Here is a 10,834-nt window from a genome sequence, read left to right as displayed (position 1 = left end):
CTGCAACACACACACCCTTTACAAAGAAGGACTGGAGAGTGCTGGCAGCTTTTAGTAATCTATGCTGTCCACACTTAACATGGGTAATTGAAAGCTGACCCTTTGTTCCTTTCAAAAAATCTCTAAGGAATCTGGCTGCAGAGGCTCCATGGATAACTCATTTCAACAGCTGAGAAACAAAATGCTTCTGTGGAATAAAAACAGCCTTTATTTTGGTGTGTGTGTGTTGGGGGGGGGGGGTCTTTCCTAAAAAAAGAGAAAAAACATCCACACTTAACAAGAACTCTCACAGAACGGACAAGTCTTCAGATTCGACAGTGCACCATTACCAAGGAAATGGTGACAGCATTTGGGCACTCTGGCCTAATCTGTTAAAAAGACGATGTAATGAACAGCTGGAGATTTCTGAGGCACAACTGTATGACACGGGAAGCCCAACTGCTGGCCACCCTCACTGAGGGCAGCTGCTGGGCTCGGGTTTGCTTCTGCAAATCTCGTCCCTCGCCCTCGACCAGGCGGCTGTCGCCAGCTGCCGCAGAGCCCGCAGCGGCCCGCGCCTGTCCGCCCCCGCGTGCCTGCTGAGGCCGAAGCGGCCCGGATGCAACTGTGCGCTCCCCCCACCCCAACTGCGCACGTGACGGGGGGGGCAGTTTTCGTACCTCCCTCCCCTTTCTCGAAACCCCGCCTTCTCCTAAGCGGCTGCGGCTTTCTATTGCTCCACTACTGAAATGACCGCCTTGTCAACCAGTCAGAGTGCGACCCTTCAAGTAAGGCCCGCCCCCTGTTGGTCCTCAGGTTCCTTCCCGCTCACACAGGAGTCACTTCCGAAGAGAGAGAACCGCCATGAAGAGAGAAGGGGGTGCCGCCCAACTCTGCTCCGACAGCCTCCCCGAGTCCCAGCAGCAAGACGGCAACCACGCACCCAACTTCTCCAGCCACAGCTCATGCCGCCGTCGCCAGCGGCGCCGACATGACAAGGCGCTGCATGCCCGCTAGGCCAGGTTTCCCCTCATCCCCAGCCCCGGGGTCGTCGCCCCCGCGCTGCCATCTGAGACCCGGTAGTACCGCCCCTGCTGCAGCGGGAAAGAGAACAAAGAGTCCTGGGGACAGGTACCGTGCAGAGGGCTGGAGAAGGGGCCGGGTCGCGGGGGCAAGGGTATGAGGGAGGACTGCGGACGCCCGCTCTTTCAGTTCCCGCCATCCTCCGCGAGCTCAGGCCTCGGCGTTCCGGGGCCTGGCAAACCCCTGCCCCGCCTCCGCGCGGGGGCTTCTGGGACTTCGAGTTTCCTTTTCTGTAGTTGGGACGCAGTTCTCCGTCTAGTGACCACAGCCTGGGTGGCTACGGAGAACCCGCCTTAGGTAGACCGTGATTTTTGTCCTTCACGATAGCTGGACCCGGGGCCCTACCTGCTTAGTGCATATTTAGGTGTTTTTTTTGTACGTTGCAGTTCTACTGATCGTAGTAGTTTAACAGTATAAATCTTTTCTAAATTGTGGGTGAAATTATGTACGATGTGACGAGGGAAACCCTTCCACGAATTACTTTATAGTCCAGTGTGCACGATGATTGATACTTATAACATGCAGATTTGGAATGTGATATGTTTTTTTTCCTTCAGTAACTTTCCGCCTCTCTAAGAGGCTAGGTTTTTTGTGAAGATTTTGTGGGAGCTATGTAATAAGATGGGGAGTTTTGACATCCTCTGACAATAAAACATGTTTAAATTCTCTACGCACTTGGTACTGTCTTTTTTATTTTAAGTTTTAAAAAGCTTAAATTTATCTTCTAATGTTGTGCTACAGGTCCACAATCCCTTATCTCAATTGTGAAAGCCAAAATGCTATGAAAATCAAAAGTTTTCAGTAAGTTTGGCACCACCTCTGACTTGGCAGCCAAACCTGACTAGAATTAATGGACGGCTGTATATGGGCTTTATCGCATTAACTGGGAGTATTTGTAAGCGATAATGGAGAAATGCTCGTGTGTTTGCTTTTGGGGTGCAGTATCAGACCCCACTGGGGGCTTTATGTAATGCATCCAAGTTACCCCCTTTCTAAAATCCAGTAACTTCAAATTTCAAAAACACATTTGACCCCAAAAGTTTCAGATAAGGGCTTGTGAGCTGTTAAAAATTTTTTAAAGGTAGTTATAAATAACTAATGCCCATTTCTGTGCATATGAAATTAGATAACGGTTCCTACTTGAAAGTTACATTCATGGTTATTTTACAGATTCCTTGTATGTTTTACCCAAACCCATTTTTCCCTCTGGTGTATTACTCGAAAAGGAGCCTGGGATCTAATATTTTAGGAAAGATGTAATGTTAACTTAGTAATTAATGTAAAGGCATATATAGTATTGTTTCAAATTAGCTGCTGCTTAATCCTTTCTCATCTCTTTCCTCGACCAGTAACGGACGGCATCATCCTTTCCCGATTTGCAGAACGTCTGGCATTTCTTCGTTTATTCTCCTGCGGAATTAATTTTTTATTTTTTATGAAAGCAAATGCATAAATTCTTCTTTAGTCTGTCACTCATATTCATTTCATAACAGTTAGCTTTTCGTCAACATTTCACAAACGTTGTGGACTTTCAGCAAACCATTAAAGAAGGATGTTGGTCTTCTAATGTGACCTGTGAAGCATACAAGGGACATGGATTGTTCAAGTTTTCTCTGAGCATTCCAACCTCATAGTGAATAAATGTTTAGGAAAACTGGTAGTGTATTGCTTCTCTTTCAGTAAAATGAATACATTTTAGCAGAATTTTGCCAGGAAGTTAATTTTTTGCTCTATATATGATGACATTCCTCTTTATGCAGCTGACAAATAACTCTAAATACATCAATCCAAATACAAATTCTGGTAATAATGGTTCACTTTGTGTTACCGTGCAGAAAGGTGCAGAAATCCTTAAAAGTTAAAACAATTTGGTTTTGGTAATTGTTCACATTCTTCCTTTTCTCTTGTGCTTTCCTCAATGTGTTATTTTTGTTATTTTGTTAATATCCTAAGAATTTTTAGGTAAAAGACAAGATTTTGGAACATTAGTTGTGATGACTCATTCTAATTTCTGCTGTTACGTAGATTAACCTCTTACATTTTAGTATACAAAGAAGGTACTATCAGCTTGGCGTTTGATCCTTTCTGCCTTTTGGTCAGCATGCCCTTCAACTCAGCTCCCTCCCCATCTGGGCCCAATAACTGATACTGCCATGCTACCATCTACTCTTGTTATGAGTCTTTTCAGGTTTTACTCAGTTTTTATAATTTCCATTATTCATTCAGCAAACATCTATTGAGCATTATTTGGTACCAGTCACCGGAGATACCAAGCAATAGGATCAGATCCCCTCATGGAGCAGTAAACTTTTCTTAGGAAGCACACTGTCAATTCCCTGGATCCATACTCCAACAATCTTACATTTTAGTACAATAGATTGTATAAACCTCAGTTGTGCATTTATAAGGTTGCTCCTAAAGGAAATGGTAAATTATATTGAAAATGGAAGTTTTTTATAATCAGCTTAGCAAAGCATTATTGCTATTGTCAGAACTTGATTAAACCAGGTAATGAGATCCAATCTATATTCTATAAATCTAGTATTCTCCCCTTAATCTGAATTATTGAGGTTTTAATGTTTGCTTATGTGATACTATATTAGTTATGCTTTTATTTTCAGGAAGCAGTCAATTATAGATTTCTTCAAACCAGCTTCAAAACAAGGTATGTATACTATTGATGCATTTTTTTACAGGATCTTTCGAAGAGGGAGATGGATTCAATTTTTAAATTTCTCTAAGCTCTTACTTGATTAAGCAGAATGTTCAAATTGAAAAAAAAAAATGAAGATGCAGCGTTTTTAACAAACATAAGTTCTAAACATCATGAAGAAACTTTTTGCTGTTGTTCTTTCTTACACTTAAAATATTCCAGTCAATAATGTTCATATTGTATAGTATTTTAACTTTCTAATACAGTAAAATTTTATAAATAGAGCCATGTGAGTTACAAGATGTAGTAAAAGGGAGCATTATGAAGTAAGGTTATTAAATAAACCATGTTTTAATCCCCCCATAAAATGTGTGTCATCATCTAAATATTGATTTGAAAATTTTTGTGATGACTTAGTATTTTTATTTATATAATTGTACAAAATGTAATAGTTTGTGTTATTTTTAATAACATGCAATTTGTGTTTTAATTGACTATTTAGACAGACATATGTTGGATTCTGCACAAAAATCAGACATCAAATATGGAGGAAGTGGATTGTCCATCACTGGGACAGAGCAGTTTGAAAGGAAACTATCTTCACCAAAAAAATCTAAACCCAAAAGGATGCCATCAGAAAAGAGCACTATTTTAGAGACTTTAATGAAAGGTGTTAAAGAGCACCATAAAGATCGTGGTATGCATGAGTCACGTCGGCCCTGTGTGTCAATAGCCACCAAATATCCAAAGGCAGTTACAAAAGTCTTTGTTCCTCCATACTGCTTGTCAAAGGAGATGAAGGCATTGAAGAAAAAACATCGATCTCCAGAGAGGAGGAAGTCACTGTTCATTCACGAAAATAGCAGGGAGAAGAATGATAGAGATCGAGACAAGACTAATACAGATCCCAAAAAGCAGGCCACAGTGACAGAAACTGACATCTTCAAGAACAGCTCTAGGAGTCTTAGCAGCAGGAGCAGTCTATCCAGGCACCACCCAGGAGAAAGTCCACTGGGGGCTAAATTCCAGTTGTCACTAGCTTCTTATTGCAGAGAAAGAGAACTAAAGAAGTTGAGAAGGGAGCAAATGGAGCAGAGAATCAATTCAGAAAATTCTTTCTCAGAAGCAAGCAACCTTTCTTTAAAATCTTCTAGTATAGAAAGAAAATGTAAATCAAGGCAGGAACAAAGTAAACAGAATGACGTCACACCTGGAAAGAGCAATCTTTCAAACCTGGTATGTGTAATAATTACTGAGTCAGCTTGGCTACTACTTTAATTTAGCATGCTAAATCTAAAAATGTTTAATAACTGTTAACATCATATTGGTATTTTTTGTTAAGGAAATACTGATACACAGTTTGTTAAAACCTAATTTCCTTATGTTTCCTCCGACTGTCCATAGAACTTAGTAGTGTTTCTTACTCTTAATTTTTTCAGACCATGAACAAAGACCTTTCTTAAGAAAGTAAGCGTTCTTTTTTTAGGCAAGTACCATCATTTTTAAATTAGGCTGTGCTGAAGGGAGATACTTATGGAATGGAAAATCTGAAACAGGAGGAAATCTTTTAGAACAGTGGTTCTCAAAATGTGGTCCCTAGACTAACCACATCAGCATCACCTGGGAGCTTAGAAATGCAAAATCTCGGGCTCCACCCGAGACTAACTGAACCAGAAATTGGAGGTAAGACCAGCAATCTGGAATTAAAGCTTCCAGATGATTCTGATGTACTTTAAAGTTTGAGAATCACTGGTTTAGATTATATGTAAGTCCTAAATAATTTTGAGAATGAGTCTTAGACAACTTAGATGATAATACTTAGAAAGCTATGCAAATACATATTAACTTCATCATATTCTCCCTTGAGAATAGACCAAACCTAGATAAACAAAAGCTGATCCTCTCCCCTAGAAAGATAAGTACTCCGTTTCAGAGAACTTCTCTACATATAGAGCCAATAAAGGAAGTTCAGATGTCAAGAAAGGGCTGTGTTGATACAGTGCTACAAGATTTTAAAACCAGATAGACCAAAACAGTAAACCAAACTGACATTTTAGGAGGAAATGGAGAGTGTTGCCATGCATATTGCTAGAAAATGTATTTGTAAACTCTGTGGTTGATTTGCAAGGAGTTTGGTGTCTTTACCAATGAGATTTGCTAATAATCATTATTAACATTTGGTCCATTCTTTTTTTTTTTTTTTTTCTTAAGATTTTATTTATTTGACAGAGTTCACAAGTAGGCAGAGAGGCGGGCAGAGGGGGGGGGGGCAGGCTCCCTGCTAAGCAGAGAGCCTGATGTGGTGCCCCATCCCAGGATGCTGGGCTCATGATCTGAGCTGAAGGCAGAGGCTTTAACCCACTGAGCCACCCAGGTACCCCACATTTGGTCCATTCTTAGAAGATTGCAGTGTTTGATTGTACATCAGTATTTGAACTGAAATATTGAAGAGTTCATTATGTCCATTATTTTTAGAGATTTTATTTATTTGAGAGAGAGAATACAAGCAGGGTGAGGGGGCTAGGCAGACTCCCATCTCAGGGGGGAGCCTGATGCAGGGCTCCATTCCAGGACCTTGAGATCTTGACCTGAGCCAAAGTCAGAGGCTTAACTAACTCAGCCACCAAGACGCTCCTGAGTTATTTTCCTTAATTGGCAAGTATTAGGCTTACTATTTCTTTATCAGAATGATACAGGGTTTTAATACTAATCCTGAGTTAATACAAAGCTCTAAATTTGCCTTATGAAAACTGGCTTTTATTTTTATGACATTTTTACATTTTTATCATACAAATGTCCTTCATTTTTGTAAAAGTTAAGAGTTTAAAGTGTCTTTTTAAAATTTTTTTATTTACTAGAGAGCACAAGCAGAGAGAGGGGCAGAGGAAGAAGGAGAAGCAGATTCTCCACTGAGCAGGGAGCCCCATGTGGGACTCGATCTCAGGACCCTGGAATCACCACCTGAGCTGAAGGCAGCTGCTTAACCAACTGAGCCACCCAGGCGCCCCTAAAATGTCTTATTATAAAAGTTTGAATTTACCTCCAAATAAAAGTACTCAATTTATTTATTTTGGTCTAGAAATCCGTGTTTAAATGTTACAAAGAAAAGTTCACATCCATTACTGGTCCCAATTCCTAATTAATTTTTTCTCATTTTGCTAATAGGAAAATGGACATTTCTCAAGGAAAAGATCCTCTTCTGATTCATGGGAACCCGCTTCAGGTAGAATCAAAATTAATTTATTAATCTTTATATAAAACTGTATCTCAGTGGCATTTTTATAAAGCAGATTTGTTTAAATACACAATTTCCTTCCTAGAGGGAAATTGCAAATGTCTGAGATTAGTTAAGAGTTTGGTTAAATTATATTTAAAAAGACTAGTCCCTGAATTAGTATGCATAACCTGTGGTTTTTCTTTACCTTTTTGCCTCTTTCAAGAGTTCCTAGCAGCATGTTTCTCATTTTGGTATTCCATGTTCTGCTCCTGAATCTTGGCTATAGTAAGAAGCATAATCTTATTGGAACTGTGGACTAAGATCTTGGTATTATCGATGCCTTGTATAAGGTTAAAACTGTTACCATCGTTCACAACAACATCCAAATATTTCTAATATTTCAAGTACAAAGATAAACTTTTTAATATGAAATTTCAAGGACACCTACATATATTAATTTGTACTTTTACTATCTATTAGTTGAGGAAATACATAGTAATAAATAGCTACTGTTAATTCAGTCATAATTCTTAAAGTATCTTTATCTTTTCTTAACTAGAAAATAGAACAGTGTAAAAGTCAAACATTGCAGAAATTTGTAATTCAAAAAATGAAAGACTTCCAGAAATAACAACTGTTAATAATCTGGTGTAATAGATTTTTTTCTGCCATGATTGCAGACTTTGAAAAATGGATTTTACAAATTCCCATGCTGAGTAAGATAACAGTGAACATAACAATAATAGCTAACATTTACTGAACAGTTACTGTGTGCCATGCCCTGGTCTGTGTGCTTCTAATTCATTTGATCTTCACATCCTCATAAAATCATTAAGAAAAAAGAGAGGTACAGAGAGAGACAGATGTGACTCCTTGTTCTTCAGGTTTCATGTAAAACTGTATTTTTTATATATTTTAGAGGTGTATTGCATTTTGAGCAGGTAATCTCAAGTGTTAATATCAATTTTTAGCCAGGACAGAAACCATAGTTTACCATCGTAAAGAGAGCTTCTAGATACAGGAATGAATTTGAAGTTTTATAAATTTTTTATTTAATTTTTACAGTGTTGATTTTAGTGATTAAATTTTCATTGAATTTTGACATTATGAAGTACAAGAACAATAATTTCTCAGCCATGAGATTGTTCTGTACTCACTATATTACACATTTATAGTAAAAAGTGATCAATTTGCAGTGAGGTGAATGGAAGAACAAAATATTTTTAGTGTAAAATATTTTGCTCTTCCCAGTATAAAGGGGTGCTAGTGGTGGTGTTGCCACCAAGCTCTTCAGCTCGCTTTTTCTTTCTCTAGTAATGACTAAGATAAAAATTCTATTCAGTTCATAGATTTGCAGATTTCGTCAGTGGTGACTGTAATGTAGTTTCATTTATACAGTTCCACATACTGCAGTTTTTGAACAGTACTTGAAAAAGATGCTTTCTGGGCACCTGGATGGCTCAGTCAGTTAAGCATCTGCCTTCGGCTCAAGTCATGATCCTGGAGTGCCAGGATCAAGTCTGCACCGGGCTCCGTGCTTAGTGGGGAGTCGGCTTCTCCCCGGACCCTCCCCTTCCTCGTGCTTTCTCTCTCTCAAATAAATAAAACCTTTTTAAAAAAAAAAAAAAAGACGCTTTCTTCATGTTTTCATAAGTAGATTTAAGAACCCTCTTATTTATATTTTATTTATAACCTTGATTTATGGTTTTTTTCTAGTATTTTGCATGTTTCATAATCATTTTAACTTATGGTATTGTACTTTTTAATAAATACACATTTATGCTGCATTTCACTGTCAACAGAATATAAAGAACATAAGGGACTTTTTCACTAGATAACCTGAAGAATGCTTATCTTTATCTGATAGCGAATAGATCTTAATAATCCAAATATACTGTCTTGTTCATATTTCTGCTATTATACTTCTCAGTTGTGATGTACATAATAACACACAAGTTAGATTTTAGGAATGTTGATAAAATCCTTTAGCTCTTTAGTCTTCTAGAATCCTGTCCTTGGGCTGCATTCTGAGGTCTAAATTAATCCATCCCTTGTTTATTCTATAATTTATTAGTAACCAATCCCCTATTCATGAACAGTTGTATTTTTACTTTTTTTCTGTTTACAAATTCAGTCTGTCTTGTCTGTTTTATTTATTTTTTTTAAGATTTTATTTATTTATTTGATAGAGATCACAAGTAGGCAGAGAGGCAGGCAGAGAGAAGGGGGGAAGCAGGCTCCCTGCTGAGCAGAGAGCCCAATGTGGGGCTCCATCCCAGGACCCGGAGATCATGACCTAAGACGAAGGCAGAGGCTTAACCCACTGAGCCACCCAGTCACCCCTATTTGTTTTGTATATTAACAGATATTTGAAATGTCCTTAAACAGTCTGCAGTTTGTACAAGCAGTACAAAAAGTATCATGCAGTAAACCCACCGCTTTAGAGAGCTTGCAAAAGGGAAGCTTACTTACAGTACCAGTTCAACCTCCTCTAATTCCAGACGTCAGAAGCTTTTAGTAAGGTGATTTTTCCTAAACTTTGTTCATAAACAGTTTTTCTCTCCTTCTGTTCCAGAATTGAAGACCTGAACAAATCATAAATTCCTAAACAAATCAGAAATTTCTCATTTCTAGCTATATATATAAATTAACTTCTCTAGGAAATGGAACAGAACTCAAGCTGGCAGCTCTGTAGCTATCTTTTTTGAAATCCCAAACTTAAAATAATCAGTGTAAATCCACCCCAAGTCTTTTTCTTAGTTAGTTGCTTTCTCATCATAATGAACCCTTGTCCTTTTTTTACAAGACATTTAACCCCAGCAAAGTGAGTGGATATAGAATGATTTCTTCAGGTAAAAGAAGCTACCTGTAGAAAAATGGAGATAGGGCGCCTGGGTGTTTCAGAGTTGGTTAATAAGCCTCTGCCTTTGGCTCAGGTCATGATCTCAGGGTTCTGGGATCGAGTCCTGCATTGGGCTCTCTGTTCAGCAGTGAGCCTGCTTTCCCTCTCTCTCTGCCTGTCTCTCTGCCTACTTTGATCTCTCTCTGTCTGTCAAGTAAGTAAATAAAATCTTTAAAAAGAAAAATGGAGATAGAGACATTTGTTTATTGATTTTTTTCATGTTTATAAATGGAATTTTTCAGATTATATACTGATCAAGCTATAAAAAGTTTCTTACCTCTTGAGTTATTTTGTCGTTGTCTTAATCAAATTGTTGAGGATTTGAGGACATATGCCCTTATGCAGAGAGAAAATTGATTTGGGGAATACTGTTTATATAAATAGTAATCTTTAATGATTAATGGGTTTTAATTAATGATAACGTCCCATTTTTAAACACATTAAGAAACATTTTTAACCTGGTTAACTCAAATAAATGTGGTTTATTAAAGTTCTCTTGGATGGACCCCCTAAACCTAGGTAGCTTAAAACAGTGGAAATATATTTTCTCATGGTTCTAGAAGCTAGAAGTCCAAAATTAAGGTTATCAGCAGAGCAATTTAAGGAGGGAATCCTTCTTTGCCTCTTCTAGCTTTTGGTGTTTGCCTACAATTCTTGGCATTCTTTGACTTTTAGATACATCACTCCTGTCATATGTCACATGGTATCTTTTCCCTGCATGTGTGGTTGGGGTTTTCTTTGTTTTTTTGTTTGTTTGTTTGTTTTTTAAGATTTTTTAAATTTATATTTGAGAGAGAACATACAAGTGGGTGGGGGGCAGATGGAGAGAGAGAAGCAGATTTCCCACTGAGCAAGGACCCCAACTTGGGGCTCAATTCCAGGACCCTGAGATGTTGACCTGGGCTGAAGGCAGACGTTTAACCAACTAAGCCACTCAGGCACCCCTTTCCTGTGTGTTTCCACTTCATCTTCCCTCTTCAGTTCTATCTCCATGTCCAAA

General features: G+C 38.4%; 1 protein-coding gene across 2 annotated transcripts in view; it reads left to right on the top strand.

Annotated features, from left to right (window-relative positions):
• Positions 1-837: 837 nt before the first annotated feature.
• SLF2 (SMC5-SMC6 complex localization factor 2) overlaps positions 838-10,834 on the top strand; it is a 47,664-nt gene continuing 37,667 nt past the window's right edge. For both annotated transcript variants that reach the window (XM_004749471.3, XM_004749470.3), the window contains exons 1-4: positions 838-1,110; positions 3,684-3,727; positions 4,218-4,951; positions 6,881-6,938. In XM_004749471.3, coding sequence (XP_004749528.2) covers positions 971-1,110; positions 3,684-3,727; positions 4,218-4,951; positions 6,881-6,938 — 976 coding nt within the window. In that variant the 5' untranslated portion in view covers positions 838-970. The remainder of the gene's footprint in view (positions 1,111-3,683; positions 3,728-4,217; positions 4,952-6,880; positions 6,939-10,834) is intronic.

Source organism: Mustela putorius, unplaced genomic scaffold (assembly GCF_011764305.1).
Source record: "Mustela putorius furo isolate JIRA1106 unplaced genomic scaffold, ASM1176430v1.1 tig00003909_pilon_pilon_pilon, whole genome shotgun sequence".
Taxonomy (NCBI): Eukaryota; Metazoa; Chordata; class Mammalia; order Carnivora; family Mustelidae; genus Mustela; species Mustela putorius.
This window is presented reverse-complemented; position numbering and strand designations above follow the sequence as displayed.